Source organism: Leuciscus leuciscus, assembly GCF_965113295.1.
Source record: "Leuciscus leuciscus genome assembly, contig: HAP1_SCAFFOLD_575, whole genome shotgun sequence".
In the NCBI taxonomy this organism is placed as follows: Eukaryota; Metazoa; Chordata; class Actinopteri; order Cypriniformes; family Leuciscidae; genus Leuciscus; species Leuciscus leuciscus.
The window spans coordinates 1-15,375 of NW_028118164.1; the positions used below are offsets into that span (position 1 = coordinate 1).

Genomic DNA, 15,375 nt, shown 5'->3' on the forward strand with positions numbered 1-15,375 from the left:
GTTCTCACTCCGGTCTGAGAGTTAACAGCCGTTCTGTCAGAAAACGCCACATAAAACACTTACAAAGTGAAGAACAAACCAACAGACACTTTAAAGAACTTAAAATTTTTCACATATTTGACATTGTTGCAGCACCTCTCTTCCCAGTCTGTCAGTAACAATCCGTGTCTCTATGAAGCCCCTCCTTCCGAAAAGCTCAATGTGCTCTGATTGGTTGGCTGTATCACTGTGTTGTGATTGGTCAAGCACTTCGAGTGTGTTTGGGAAAAGCCACACCCCTTACCATAACCTGAGTTTCAACACACTACTATCTCAACTCATTCAGGCCCCGCCCCCTTTATGTTACATATGCCCTGGGCGGGAATTATGTAAATGAGGAATATTGTGACGTGTTCGTTCGTTCCCGGAAGAAAACTAAAGACTACAATTGAGGCGTTTCAGGGAGTTCACAAACAGTGCACACTGATAGAGAATAACTCTCTCAGGAGTGACTTTATAACTTTGCAGACCTTTTTCATGCTCAAACTGCAACATTACACACTAAAGAATGTGTCAAATAAGTGTTTAGCATGCAGACAGACCTTCCGAAGCTTCCCGTGACGGGATACGCCGACACAAACGAGCCCATGATGTTTGTGAGACCTGCAGGAACATCATTGTGATGAGAAACGGCCCATTTATACTCTGTTAAAACTTAATAAGGGAGCAGAAACTCTCACCGATGGCAAAGAGCTCTTGGTTGGCATCAATTCGGTAGTTATTCTGGCTGCCTGTATGAAGAAAAGACAGTCAAATGAATCCAAATAGTGTCTGTGTTTATATATATATAGAAGTAAGGAGACTTCTAGGTGTATTTTAAAGAAAATAAGCTCTTACCGAATGCCTTCGCAATAGCGATGCTCTCTAAAACGCCCATTAAAGGAATGACAGCCAGACCGCCACCTAAATCCTGAGGAAATACACCTGATTGGTCAGTAATGATCACTATTCTACTTGATTGGCCACTTAAAATCTCTAAAATGTCACATATACTTCACTAGGACTATGATATACTATTCTGTATTGTAGTGTTATATGACAGTTCAATATTTTGGGGTCCACCAGGAGGTGCTAGAGGGTGCTTTTAAAATATACCGGTAATATTACAAAATATTTTATTATTCTATTCACAGAACTGGTTTTTTTTTATAGTATAAAAATAATCATGTATAAAGTTTATACATCTGACATTAACAGTACGTAGAAGAATTTTTTTCTTAAATATATATAATGGGACTTAGTACAGTGACAATATAAAACTTTAAAATATTTGTAAAATAATATAATAATAAGAACCTATATTATATTAAGAATTTGTATATATATTATTTTAAGATTTATTTTATATTTAATGAATATTTTAAGATTTTTAATGTTTAAATATTTAACATTTTATATATACAATATAACATTTCATGTGTTTAGATAATTTATATTTTTTATTATAAATCTAAATGAAATATAATTGTATTGTATTATATCTTTTCTAAACTTTTTTTTACTGAAAACAAGAATAATCTTTATTATCTCAATCTACTGGCAGTCCTGTTGTAAAAATGAATGGCTTAATAATGTATTTCTTAATATAATTGGGCAGTATTAGATTTTTTTAGGGTACACTTTTTATTTATTTATAATAATTTATTTATTTTTCAATTTCAAAACAATGGAAATATTCTACCTTAAGCAGCATCAGAGTATAGGGTACACTTTTTTTGATAGGGGTCCTTCGCATCAAAAACTGAAATCTTTTTATCACAAACTACACAACTATATCTCACCTTTGCGATGTCACTGAAAGTAATCACCGTGCCATTGGCTATGGTCTCTGAAAGGGGCGGAGCTTTGAAAGGAGGGAGTCCTTTGGCGGTTTTCCCGGTGAGACTGAAGAAATGGTGTCCCGTGACCTCTGAGGAATACGCAACAGCCGTCGCCGCTACGACGACCAGAGCGTTCCGGACTGCGGACACAAGAAGGATGTCCCTAAATAATTGTCAGTTCATTTATAGATTCACAAAGACTTTAAGCACTCACTAGTAGCTATACTCCACACCAGCCCTCGAGCTGATCGGACAAGGGAAGGAGCCTCATCTTCAGCAGGACCCAGAGTATTCTTCATCAGCGTCATCATGATCAGGAAGAACAGACAGCACAGGCCCAGAATCACATCTCCGACTCTGAGAACAGAGATCATTTAGATAGGCAGCTTAGAACAGATTATTTAAAGTGCCCCTATTATGCTTTTTCAGATATTTCCTTTCATGTAGTGTGTTATATAGTTGTTTGTCAAAGTAAAATGTCTGAAAAGTTTCAAAGATCAAAGCAGATAAATGGAGTTTTTCTCCCAAAAGAAAGAATCAAATCGAATTAATATGGTAAAATTGACACCATCGTTATCAGATCAGAGTAGACCAATCACAACAGACTGGGTCATCTGACCAATCAGATCAGAGTAGACCAATCACAACAGACTGGGACATCTGACCAATCAGATCAGAGTAGACCAATCACAACAGACTGGGTCATCTGACCAATCAGAGCAGAGTAGACCAATCACAACAGACTGGGTCATCTGACCAATTAGAGCAGAGTAGACCAATCACAACAGACTGGGTCATCTGACCAATCAGAGCAGAGTAGACCAATCACAACAGACTGGGTCATCTGACCAATCAGATCAGAGTAGACCAATCACAACAGACTGGGCCATCTGACCAATTAGAGCAGAGTAGACCAATCACAACAGACTGGGTCATCTGACCAATTAGAGCAGAGTAGACCAATCACAACAGACTGGGTCATCTGACCAATCAGAGCAGAGTAGACCAATCACAACAGACTGGGTCATCTGACCAATTAGAGCAGAGTAGACCAATCATAAACCTGTTGTAGGAGAACTCCAAAACAAAATTAGGAGCCTTTAATATAGCATAATAGTGGCACTTTAACACTACCGGGATAAGAAAATGGTGAGAGCTCATTGGTCAAACACGTGTGCTCACCTGGCCTCAGGGATCTTGTGGAAGGTGTAGTAAACCTGCAGGAAGAACTGCTGTGGAATCTCCTTCAGACCCAGAATATTCTGCAGAACGAGTGGAGAGGATTGACACAGGACACAAAAACTCTTCACAAATCTTCAAGGACATTCAAGATATATCCAACTGAAATGAAAAGAGGCATCTGAGACTCTCACCTTGACCTGGCCGAAGCCGATAGTGACGGCCGCAGCACAGGTGAAGCCTTTAATTACTGGATATGAGATGAAGTCCAAGAGGAACCCTAATGAAGAAGAAATCAACAGCAGATCAGGTGACTGACCGTAATAAAACACATCCAAAAACTTTTGAAGTCGCAAACATTTAATTGAGCTTTTTTTCATGAATTAATAAATTTTCATTTAATTATAAAGCTACGACACAATTATGAAAAGTTTTAAAATGTTTATTATGTTAATTATTATAATATATATATATTTTTTTTTTATAAACAATAACATTTAATATATTATCTCTGAAATCACAAATATAAAATTTAGTTTTTTGGGATAGTATATTATTTATTAATTAATTTTCATTTAATTATAAAGCTACAACACGCTTAAAGAGTTAAAAAGTTCCCAAAATGTTATAATAAAAATAATAACTGGATAATGTTAAAATGATATAAATAAATACTTTTATTATTATGTATATATATTTCTCTCCGCTTTTTTGATTAATCTTGTATTTTTTTGTATTTTAAATTTTAAAGCTAAAATACGTTTAAAAATACTTATTTTTTTATTTTCATTTAATTATAACGCTACAACACATCGAAAATGTGCTGATATAAATTATAGAATAATAATAATAGTAGTAGTAATAATAATAATAATAATTGTTTATATTATTAATAATTTGTAAATATATTATAATATATATATATATATATATATATAAAAAAATTACATTTAATATATTATTATCTCTGAAAATGCAAATGAAAAGAGCTCAAAATTCTAATATAATTATAATAATTACTATTATTATTATTGTTAATTTTAGATTTTTTTATTTCTTATGCAAACCATAAATGATACACAACATATATTTCTGTTGTTGAGTTTCTTCTGCTGTAAAGATTTATCACCTTCGTCTATTAGTTATGTAATTCAGCCACTTCCACAACCTCAGCTACCACGCTCTTAAAAAACCGTTGCTATATTTTGCCGTGCGGCTTAAAGGCATGAACAGGAAGTTGCACAGGAAGTAATACAATCTGATAGTTCTGTGAGAGTGAAAAAAACACCAACTTCCTGTTTTCAAGATGGTACTGATTTACAGACAGCTGAGTCTGCTACTTTAGTCATGCTTAAAGTAACACATGACTGTTTAAACAATACTAACACTACATTAACCAAATAGACTATCTAACTTTCAACATAGAGCGAAAATATGGCTTAAATTTAAACATTAACCCCATTTTCCATCTTACCCAGCCTCAGTAGAGCCATTCCCGCCTGGATGACGCCGCACAACAAGGTGAGCACCACGGCGAACACAGGGTCTCCACCGATATACCCCGAACACAGCAGCGACATGATGGCCGTCGGGCCCAGCGTGATGTCTTTCGACGTGCCAAATATACAGTAGACGAAACAACCCATGAACGCAGAATACAGACCGTACTGAAAAACAAAGAAACAGCGTCTCGAGAAAACCTTCCCCAAACTCAGTGTGTGAGAGGACGTGAATGTTCTCACCTGCACAGGTAAACCAGCCACCTCGGCATAGGCCAGCGCCTGAGGAACCGCGGTCAACCCCACCGTCACACCGGCGATCACGTCCATCCTCACACACGTCAGGTTATACCTGGGCAGCCAGGAGAGGATGGGGAAACAAGAGCGCAGGGCGGCATTCCAGCGGATTCCTGTCAGAGCCTCCATCAGATCTATAGAGATCCACCATCAGTCAAGAGGAACACAAAGAGCTGCCCTGCTTCATCCGGGACGTTTTATTATTCAAGGGTGTGGACGAGCAAAGGGTTCATGGGAAGGGTGGAGCACTGGATCTCGTGTGCAAACAAGCTCTCCTGGGCCGTGTGGTGTTCAAACCCTCCAGATCCAGAAACACTCCTCCAGAAGTGTTTAGTGAAAGTAAACCTGAGAACTACAAGACATAAAATGCTTGATAACATGATTCAAACCCTTTTCATCACTCTTTTAATATCTATCAAAAACATTTTGCATAGAATGCGAGGCCTATTTTTCACACAAATAATGTTTTTTCAGTAACACTTTACAGTAAGGTCTCATTTGTTAATGTACTATTAACTAACATGAACTAACAATTAGCAGTGCATTTGTTACAGTATTTATTAATCTTTGTTAAAAAATACAGTCCTTCATGTTTGTTCACATTGTATTGACTACTGTTACAATAAATAGATTTTAATGATGAAACTACTTTTTACTGTTGAAATTAACATTAACTAAGATTAATAAATGCTGTAGAATTATGGTTAATGTTAACTAATGAAACCTTATTGTAAAGTGTTACCTTTTTTCATTGTGACAGTATTTTAATATATTTAGAGATTTCGAGTCTATATTAAAAAAAATTGTTGTAATATAGACTTTATTTATTTTCAGTCTATATTACTTATTTTTTTGTGTGTACTTAAAGTGTTTGTTTTATTTATGTTTTGCATAGCAGTAATGAATTGCATATACAGTGCTATGCATAAGTTTAGACACCCATGCTTAAGTTGACTAAAAAGAGGAATAAAAAATCATCTTTTGGAAATTGAACTTAATGCCTTAATTAAAAAAATTAGGAAAAATCCAACCTTTAAGGACACCAATTTTCTTTGTGAATGAATAATGTATCGTAAATAAATAAATGTTCTTCCTTAAAATACAGGGTGTATAAGTCTGGACACCCCTTTGTTAAATTCCCATAGAGGCAAGCAGATTTTTATTTTTAAAGGCCAGTTACTTCATGGATCCAGGATACTATGCATCCTGATAAAGTTCCCTTGGCCTTTGGAATTAAAATAGCCCCACATCATCACATAGCCTTCACCATACCTAGAGATTAGCATGGGGTACTTTCCATAAGATCATCTCTCAATGCAAATCAAACCAGCTATTAGGCTAACTGAAATAAAACCATCCCAATCTCTAGTTATGGTGAAGGCTATGTGATGATGTGGAGCTATTTTCATTCCAAAGGCCAAGGGAACTTTATCCACTTTATCCATGAAGTAACTGGCCTTTAAAAATAAAAATCTGCCTGCCTCTATGGGAATTTAACATGGGGGTGTCCAGACTTATGCACCCTGTATTTTAAGGAAGAACATTTATTTATTTACGATACATTATTCATTCACAAAGAAAATTGGTGTCCTTAAAGGTTGGATTTTTCAAAAAAAAAATGAATTAAGGCATTAAGTTCAATTTCCAAAAGATGATTTTTTTATTCCTCTTTTTAGTCAACTTTAGCATGGGTGTCTAAACTTATGCATAGCACTGTATATATATACACACACACCTTTGGAAAAATTGCTAACTATATTAAAATTAATATGTCATATGTATTTTGCATTACAGTACAAAAAATCGTAATGGTAAAAAAATACACTTAAAGAATTTATCGTTACAGTAATAATCATCATTACAGTTTGTTTTGTTTATTTTTGCATTACCTTGCCGAGATACATTACATTACAGTAACAAAATAAAAATCGAAATGTTGCTTAAAATACCCTTAAAAACTGATTACTGCAGAGTTTTGACAGGAGTCATATGATTTTATGATATTTTAAAAGAATCACATGATTTGAGTATCCAGTGTACTTTATGAAACCATGGGGTAAATCGAAGAATAAGTATCTGAAAAAACACATAAATAGTAAATAATAATAATATAATATCGTTTAAAAACTGTTTGGAAATCGAATTTACAAACCAAACTAGGTGAGATCAATGATCAGAGCCACACTGCAAATTCAAGTTAAAGATCAAACCTTAGAAATGACTTCGAGCCTCGTGCTTCATCGGAGTGGACACATTCCACGGACGTAATTTCATTATACACATCAAAAACATAAAGATACTCGTTGAAATCAAAGCACTTTGACGTGTATCGCGTTTTTTTTGACAGACTGAAAAACAGACCTTTGTGACGTTGGCAGCGACGCGCGACGCGATTGGCTGAAGCTTTGCGTCAGCTGATCGTGGTCATGTGATGGACTCACATGGATGGCGGAAGTTTGTCTCGCTGAGTGTAAACAAAAGTTTTAAAGACTTTTCCGTTTGCTTTACTAACATTACAGGAGGTGTGCGAGGCAAATGACTCTAACATGTCGTTTTTGTTCGGGTGGACTCTGTTGTGTTTCCTGGTTTGTTGGGATATAGGAGAGTGCAGAAGAAGAAATGTGCTTCTCATTATTGGTGTGTATTTGTAAATACTGATTTGACAGTATTTCTATATTGTTATGATGTTTGATTTGTTGTTATGTTATATTAACGATGTGTCAATGCGTCAATAGGCGATTTTACACAGGCTGCTCTGTTCCTGCTCAAAATTCAGAATAAAGAGCCAATGCCGCATAAAATCCAGACTAAATTATGCCACCTTAGCTACTAGCATCACAGTATACAGTTATATTTGCTGTGTAAATGCATTTATGCCACTTGTGGGGAGCATTAAACAGCCTGTAAAAAGCCACCTAAATGGCAGCTCAGAAGCGCCTCTGTGCCACCTTTGCAGTGTAAATTTGTCATGTTTTGGCAGCTGATGATGGTGGGTTCGAGACGGATGTCTACAACAACACTGTGGTCCAGACACCTCATCTTCGGGCTCTTTCTGAGCGCAGCGTGATCTTCAAGAACGCCTTCACCTCCGTCAGCAGCTGCTCACCAAGCCGTTCCACCATCCTGACTGGACTACCACAGGTAACCAGCATGTAAAAGTCTATTTATTTTTGCCCAGACTAATGGATAAAATTGCCTTGAACTTCTTTTTCCTTGATCAACAGCACCAGAATGGGATGTACGGCCTGCATCAGGGAGTTCATCACTTTAACTCATTTGATGGAGTGCGCAGTCTTCCTCTCCTCCTGAATCAAGCCAACATCCACACAGGTATGATGAAGATCCATGAAAATAAATCAGAAAAACACATTTTTTATTACAACACTGCACCTTCATGCACTTTCTGTGTTTGAGGCCAGATAATAAAACTCCTGACTGAATGACAGATTCATACCACTCTGAAACAAAAATCTCGCTCGTATACCTTTTGTGGCTCATTTTTGTATTTTAGGCCAAACGACACATTAGTCTGGTTTCCATTACACATTTGCGCAATATTTTCTAAATGTTGATCAAAACGATTGTGAAATGACTGCGTTTCCATTAACCGATGTTATGCGACTAAAACGTAATTTTTTCCTCTCGTGAAAAGTCATTCAAAAATCATGGCAAGTGATATGTATATCGCAGCAACAGCACTAGCCATTATTTTTAATCGAAGGAGACGTAGGAGTGTTATCCAAGAACATTGATGGTAAGGAAAGCCTGTAAATGTTTTTTTTTTTAAATCCATTGCAGTTTTGCAAATAATTCCTTTTTCAAATTGCCTGAAAAACAACCCCATGCGAGCGTAAAATTTGTTTGCGATTTATGGGAGTTTTTGCCAAATTGACGTGTTTCCATTGGGCGTATTTTCAATTCGCAATTTCAATTTGCGCAATTTGAAGGGGAATGGAAACGGAGCCGAGCAACCAGATCTCACAGGAAAACGTTATGTTACCAAGTGGCGATTTCATATGAATTTGTACGAAATTTTTTACTATTAGCCTATTAGAAAAAAGCATGAAGGTCATTTGAAACGAGTGAATCTTGGAAAATTTTGGGAATTTTACAAATTCGTGATTGACTTCTTTGGAAAGGAATTGTCGGGAAGAAACAGTTTGAACGAATATGTGCTTATCGTAAGAAAACATTTCAGTACAAATTTTGAACAACCTTTTGTGCTTAATGGATGCAAAAAGCCAGTACAGAAAGCAAATAAGCTTATGTGAATCTTGGAAAATCTTGGAAAATGTGGAATTTTTCAAAATCAGGATTGCTTTTCTTTGGAAAGGAATCATCGGGAAAAAACACGTCGGTCCGGGCCCCGTATACCCGTTCGATTTCGCCTACACAGAAGAGACCAATTCCGTGCTGCAGGTCGGTCGGAATATCACCAAGATCAAGCTCCTTGTTCGGAAGTTCTTCCAGAGCCAGAAGGCGGAGAGAAGTGGGACGGAAGAGGAACGTCCGTTCTTCCTCTACGTGGCGTTCCATGATCCTCACCGCTGTGGCCATTCCCAGCCTCAGTATGGAGTGTTCTGTGAAAAGTTTGGGAATGGAGAGAGTGGAATGGGAAGAATTCCGGACTGGCGGCCGAAGTATTACTCTCCAGACCAGGTTAAGGTGAGCCTTACAAATAAAGAAAAATGTAAAAAGTCATTAGTTGAAGTTCCCAACCATCAGTCTCTTAATATCTAACTAGGTTCCGTACTTTATTCCGGACACTCCTGCGGCAAGGGCGGATATAGCGGCCCAGTACACAACGGTCAGCCGGCTGGACCAAGGTTCATATTTTACGTCATTCACACTAATATGAAAATATTAGCTTGTGTAGATTTTCATAAATTTCTGTTGTTTTTTTCCAAGGCATTGGTTTGGTTCTTCAAGAACTACGGGATGCGGGATTTGAAAATGACACTCTGGTGATCTACAGCTCGGATAACGGAATTCCGTTCCCCAATGGACGCACTAACCTGTACGGCTCAGGTGTGAAGGAACCCATGCTGGTGTCCTCACCTGAACACCGGCAGCGCTGGGGACAGATCAGCCAGGCCTACGTCAGTCTGCTGGGTAAGAGCCAATCACTGTTTGATTATTCTTTACACGTGTAAACAAAGAACAAAGTCCTTCGTGGTCTGAAGATGTGCTGTAACTGCTTTAACCACTAGGTGGTGCTGTACGCCTAGTTTTAATACGACACTACACCTTCATGCACTTGTTCCTGTTTTTGAGGCCAGATCATGGAACAACTCTCTACTGAATGACACATTTGTATCAGCATGCAGTACAACTGTAAGATGATTATTTGTTTTGCTAATTATTTGAACTACGCTGAAAAAAGAACATCTTTCAAATTTGTTTCTGCGTTTAAGTCCAGGACAACTGATATTTTTTACAAATAGTTTGTAGGACTCTGAAACACTAGTCTCATTACTGCACCATTTAGGTGTTTTAGGCCAATTGTCTTTCTCTTGTATTACAAGTCTGGATGAATGTAACACAGCTTTTACGAAAAAATGTATTCGTATGATAATGAAAAGCAGCATTTCGGAAGTGCTCCTTTTTGTTTTTGTTTTCTATTTTGAGTTGACAGTGTTACCAATGTGCCGTATCGTGAACGACAATTTCTTCTTTTTTTTCGTACAGATTTTGAAAAACAATATAGTGTGTGTGTGGCAATTTCTACTTTTACGAATCGCAGGTTGTTCGTATGATATAAAAAAAATGCCGTCCCTCACTATTGCACCTTTTTGCACTTGATTCAGTGTATTAAGTCATATTTTTCTAATTACTGACAGATTATTCCCAATGTAACAACATTTTCTATTTGTACGAATCGCAACTTGTTCGTACGAAATAAAAAAATGCCGTCCCTCACTATTGCACCTTCTTTGCACTTCATTCAGTGTTTAAGGTAATTTCTGTCTATTTACTGACAGATTATTAAAAACGTTTTCTATTTTTATGAAATTGCCAATTTAACATCATTTTCTATTTGTACGAATCGCACGTTGTTCGAACGATATAAAAAAATGGCGTCCCTCACTATTGCACCTTTTTTGCACTTGATTCAGTGTTTAAACTCATATCTTTCTATATACTGACAGATTATTGCAAATGTGAAAACATTTTTATTTGTATGAAATTGCCAATGCGACAACATTTTCTATTTGTTCGAACCGCAAGTTATTCGTACGATATAAAAAAAAATGGCGTCCTTCACTATTGCACCTTTTTGCACTTGAGTCAGTGTTTAAACTCTTATCTTTCTATATACTGACAGATTAATGTAACATTTTCTGTTTGTATGTACTTGAGTCTGTGTTTACGGTCATATCTTTCTATTTTATGACACTGTAAAACAGCATCTCTCATTTTTTCCCCTCAGATATCACTCCCACCATACTGGACTGGTTCTCTTTGCCCTATCCGTCGTACAGTCTCTCGGGTGGTCGTCCGGTTGAGTTGACGGGTCGGTCTCTCCTCCCGGCCCTGAGCTCAGAACCGTCCTGGGTCACCGTCTACGCCAGCCAGAGTCTCCACGAGGTCACTATGTATTACCCGATGCGCTCCATCCACCAGGGCCCCTACCGGCTCCTGCACAATCTTCACTACCGCATGCCCTTTCCTATAGACCAGGACTTCTACGTGTCCCCAACCTTCCAGGATCTGTTAAACCGGACCCGGTCGGGCCGGCCCACAGGCTGGTTCAAGACTCTAAAGGAGTATTACTACCGGGAGAGGTGGGAGCTGTTCGACATCCAGTCGGATCCGACGGAGAGGCGGAATCTGGCTGGTGATCCGGCATACGCCCCAGTTCTGGAGAGCCTGAGGGAGCAGCTGCTGAAGTGGCAGTGGAGAACCGAGGATCCGTGGGTGTGCGAGCCAGATGCGGTTCTCGAGACTAAGCTGGAACCGCAGTGCAGACCCTTGTACAACGGACTATAAGTGCCTGAAATGAAAGAAAAGACTTTCATCCTTTTATGGTTTAGATTCAATATTTAAATGGTTTAATCTGAGAATATATTTGTAGCTTTTATATTGAAAATGTTAATAAACATTTTGAATAACAAAATGTCAACATGATCTAATTTTCTTTATTTGAAAATATCATTATCATAGTTTGTAAAAAGGCAATAAGACTCCATCTAAATGTCGTCTGCCTTACTTTTTCTTTTTAAGCAGCCACAGATGTCAATCAATGTTATTTAACTTTTATTATTATTATAATATTTATTATCAATAAAAATATCGTCGTAATAATAATGATAATATATTATTTACATTTTGGCTTCTTGTGTAAATGTTATCTCAGATACCTAAGGAACAACATTTCAAAATTATATTTAAAATATTTTGTATTATTATTAAAAATATGATCACATATTAATAATAATTTGAATAATAATATTAATAATTATTGTTTTTACTATTATATATGTATACTTTTTGGCTAATTGCTTAAATGTCGCCTTACCAAAGGATTTCAAAATATTTTTTTTATATATTTTTTTCTAAATTTAAATTTTAAGCTTGTTGTAGCTGTTCGAGATACAATATTGAAAGTGCTCTCTCCATTTAATTATTTATAAGTCTGACAACACTGTAAAACAGTTTATCCAAAAGTGTAATTACAGAGAAATCAATAAGTCAATATTAAAATCATTCATTATTGAGACACGTTAAGGTGACGTATAGTTACATTGTTCTCACTCAAATAAGTACTAAGTAATATTAATTAACTACATGTACTTACTGTAGAGTTATGGTTAGGGTAAGTTATTTGTAATTTTGCATAATTTACTGTTATTACCATCGTAAGTACATGTAGTAAAGTGTAACTTTGTCACCTCAAAATAAAGTGTTACCTAGATTTCATTTAATCAATTATTCATTACTGTATTTATTGAATTATATTCTATTCAAATCTCTTCTAATTTACATCAAGTTAACATTTTTGGATACCGTTATTCTTTGGGTAATGCTTGTCTGCGTCTTTACGCACGGGATTTTTTTTATTATCTTTTTTCATTTGTGCTGTGACGCCAGAAAGACGTTTATTGATCAATATAGACAGGCTCAGTGACAGAGGAACAATATGATCTCGTCATACATCACATCTACCTGACGTTAAAGGCTCCCCAACCGTCTCCAAACGTTCAAAGACGCGCAAATCAATCCTATTGGCCGGAAATATGAATCATCTAGTGGGGAATGACGAACGAGATCACGACTCCGAGGGGTATATATAAACTCCAGATGTGGAGAACATCAATCCAAAAGCTACGAGGCACCATAGATCAAAACACACGTTTGGGTCAAGTGCGCAATGGAGAAGTCCGTCAGATCCGTGCTGGTGTTCGTGGCTGTTTCCATCCTCATCTCCAGCCATCCTACAGACGCCTGGTACAAGCAGTCCACCGGGCCGAGCTACTATTCCGTCGGGAGAGCCTCGGGTTTGCTGTCCGGGATCCGGAGGTCGCCGTATGTGCGCAGATCTGAGGGAGAATCCGCGCTGGACAGCGGCGAGACCCCCGGCGTCTCCAACAGCGCGATACCCGACCTCAGCAGCAGACAAACGCCAGTCCTCAAAAACATGGTAAACTATTTGATGAAAACACGTTTTATTATATTATAGCCTATTACATAAGAAAAAGTAAACAATACCCTATTATATATACACAAACATATATAACATGGGCAGTTTATTTAAATGTTATTTAGTAATATTTTTATTTTAATATTTTTAAACCGTAATTTTATTTTATAAAACAATTTAGACTTTAAATAAGCCTAATAAAATTAATAAACATGATATAATAGTTGATTAGGATGTAGTTAATTTGCATTCAATTATGTATGTATGTCTGTATGTAGGCTATATATGAACTTACATTAAACAGTTTAATAATTTTCTCGTATATATTTGCAAAACTTATTGCTAAAGTGATATATTAAAAAAGCATAACCAATTATTAGTTCGTGTGCATTCAAATATGAATATATATATATTCAGAACATTCCTGAACATTTGAATGTACATTAAATATTATTAATGTAACGTTTATATGATGAAAAGATTGTTAATATATATGGGGGAAAGCTGTTTTTAAAGAACCAATTAAAGCACAAAAAAAATTATTAAGTCTTTAAAAATGTTTTACATTAAAAAACTTTATATGCATCAGATTTAATGTAGACAGAATTATATTTGATATCTGATTTGTCCGTTTTCTTTATTTTAAAAAGCATGTAGAAGAGCGTTCATTCAGACAGAATCGCATGCAACTTCCACTAAGGTTTACTGTGCCGTTCTGTTCCCCTCAGGCCATCTGCGTAAAGGACATTTCTCCAAACCTACAGAGCTGTGAGCTGGTTCAGGACGGTTCGAGCACGTTTCGGTGCAAAGCAGACGTGTATCTCTCGCTCGATTCGCTGGACTGCTTCACCTCCTGAGCGGAACCCGTCTCTCTCTTTCTTTCTCTCTCTCGCTCTCCTTCCCCGACCCAAAGTCTCTTCATTTCAGGAGTATTTACAGCCAAGGCAGTGAGGCGCGCTGTTGACATTGAATGTTTACTTGATTTAACCCAGGGATGTTCAGCGCTGCTCCCGAATATCTGCTTTCCTGAGATGTTTAGTTCTGTAGCAATGACAATATTTTTTTAAACTATGACTTGTATTATGTATATTATGTTATTTTCTGTGAACGTGCGGGACTTCCGATTCACCAGCCGCTATGTAAAAAGTGAGGTTAACGACAAAACTATTTGCGCTACAAAACAGTGCATTTATAACTAGACAATATGTTAAAATAGTAGGTTAAGAAATACCAGTTTGAATATACAGCAGCATAACGAGATGTTTTGAAAAGCTAAAAGGATGACACCCGAAGTCTCACAACATTCGTTAAAAATAAGATGGATATTGTTTTGTGACACATTTTTAAAAATATTTTGTTCAATGAAATCAGGCATCAAGACATTCAAATGTACCATAAAAAAGATCAGATGTTGCACTGTAAAAAAATAAATGTTGCTGCAATTAGTCAACTTAAAATTTGTTGAGATAACTTTACATTGAAACAACACATTATTTCAAATTTTATTGTTGAATTTTAAGTCGTGATAATCAAAGCAATCATTTTTTACAGCGTAGAACGTGCGTAGTATATAGCGAATGTGCAAAAGTGAAGTCAAACCAAATTCAAGTCACTTTCAGTGTGAACACTTAGTTTCAGTTGTATTGTGCAGGAAAATAGATCTCAGAGAGCAGTTTTGAGCACCACTGGTTCACACAATGTGAAGTTCGCTGCTTAAAATTTATAAATGAATATAAATACAAAATCCACAGACAAAAACGAAGAGGTGTTTTCTGTTCGATATGTTCTCACTCGCACCCACCCATCTCCTGTACCAACTTCCAGATGTATTAAATGTTCATAAAAAGAATTCACTGTTATGAGCAAAAACCTTCAAAGATGTTTTCTTTATTTTATTAAA

The 15,375-nt window shown here is 36.6% G+C and overlaps 3 protein-coding genes across 3 annotated transcripts; 2 read left to right on the forward strand and 1 right to left on the reverse strand.

Annotated features, from left to right (window-relative positions):
• Positions 1 to 6: 6 nt before the first annotated feature.
• Positions 7 to 7,190, reverse strand: slc26a11 (solute carrier family 26 member 11; the record flags this gene model as incomplete). Its single annotated transcript, XM_082190828.1, has 11 exons — positions 7,045 to 7,190; positions 4,781 to 5,179; positions 4,513 to 4,705; positions 3,233 to 3,318; positions 3,042 to 3,121; positions 2,074 to 2,216; positions 1,821 to 1,999; positions 877 to 949; positions 720 to 770; positions 582 to 642; positions 7 to 33 (listed from the first exon to the last, which is right to left on the reverse strand). Coding segments are annotated over exons 2-11 (1,076 nt in total), but the record flags the coding sequence as incomplete, so codon positions are not given.
• Positions 7,191 to 7,255: 65 nt separating this feature from the next.
• On the forward strand, positions 7,256 to 11,957 carry sgsh (N-sulfoglucosamine sulfohydrolase (sulfamidase)). Its single transcript, XM_082190827.1, has 7 exons — positions 7,256 to 7,471; positions 7,815 to 7,975; positions 8,059 to 8,164; positions 9,168 to 9,499; positions 9,579 to 9,660; positions 9,743 to 9,946; positions 11,265 to 11,957. The coding sequence occupies exons 1-7, from the start codon at positions 7,381 to 7,383 to the stop codon at positions 11,822 to 11,824; spliced, it is 1,536 nt and encodes a 511-aa protein (XP_082046953.1). The 5' UTR covers positions 7,256 to 7,380; the 3' UTR covers positions 11,825 to 11,957.
• A 404-nt stretch (positions 11,958 to 12,361) lies between these two features.
• On the forward strand, positions 12,362 to 14,695 carry npb (neuropeptide B). The gene is made up of 2 exons (XM_082190826.1): positions 12,362 to 13,475; positions 14,204 to 14,695. The coding sequence occupies exons 1-2, from the start codon at positions 13,206 to 13,208 to the stop codon at positions 14,330 to 14,332; spliced, it is 399 nt and encodes a 132-aa protein (XP_082046952.1). The 5' UTR covers positions 12,362 to 13,205; the 3' UTR covers positions 14,333 to 14,695.
• Positions 14,696 to 15,375: the final 680 nt, after the last annotated feature.

Excerpts from the sequence above, each read along its gene's own strand:
- sgsh (XM_082190827.1), top strand. The coding sequence starts at position 7,381 with ATGTCGTTTTTGTTCGGGTGGACTCTGTTGTGTTTCCTGGTTTGTTGG. Across the intron at positions 7,472-7,814 it reads AAATGTGCTTCTCATTATTG|CTGATGATGGTGGGTTCGAG; the intron begins GTGTGTATTTGT and ends ATGTTTTGGCAG. Across the intron at positions 8,165-9,167 it reads TCAAGCCAACATCCACACAG|GAATCATCGGGAAAAAACAC; the intron begins GTATGATGAAGA and ends TTCTTTGGAAAG.
- npb (XM_082190826.1), top strand. The coding sequence starts at position 13,206 with ATGGAGAAGTCCGTCAGATCCGTGCTGGTGTTCGTGGCTGTTTCCATC. Across the intron at positions 13,476-14,203 it reads CGCCAGTCCTCAAAAACATG|GCCATCTGCGTAAAGGACAT; the intron begins GTAAACTATTTG and ends TGTTCCCCTCAG.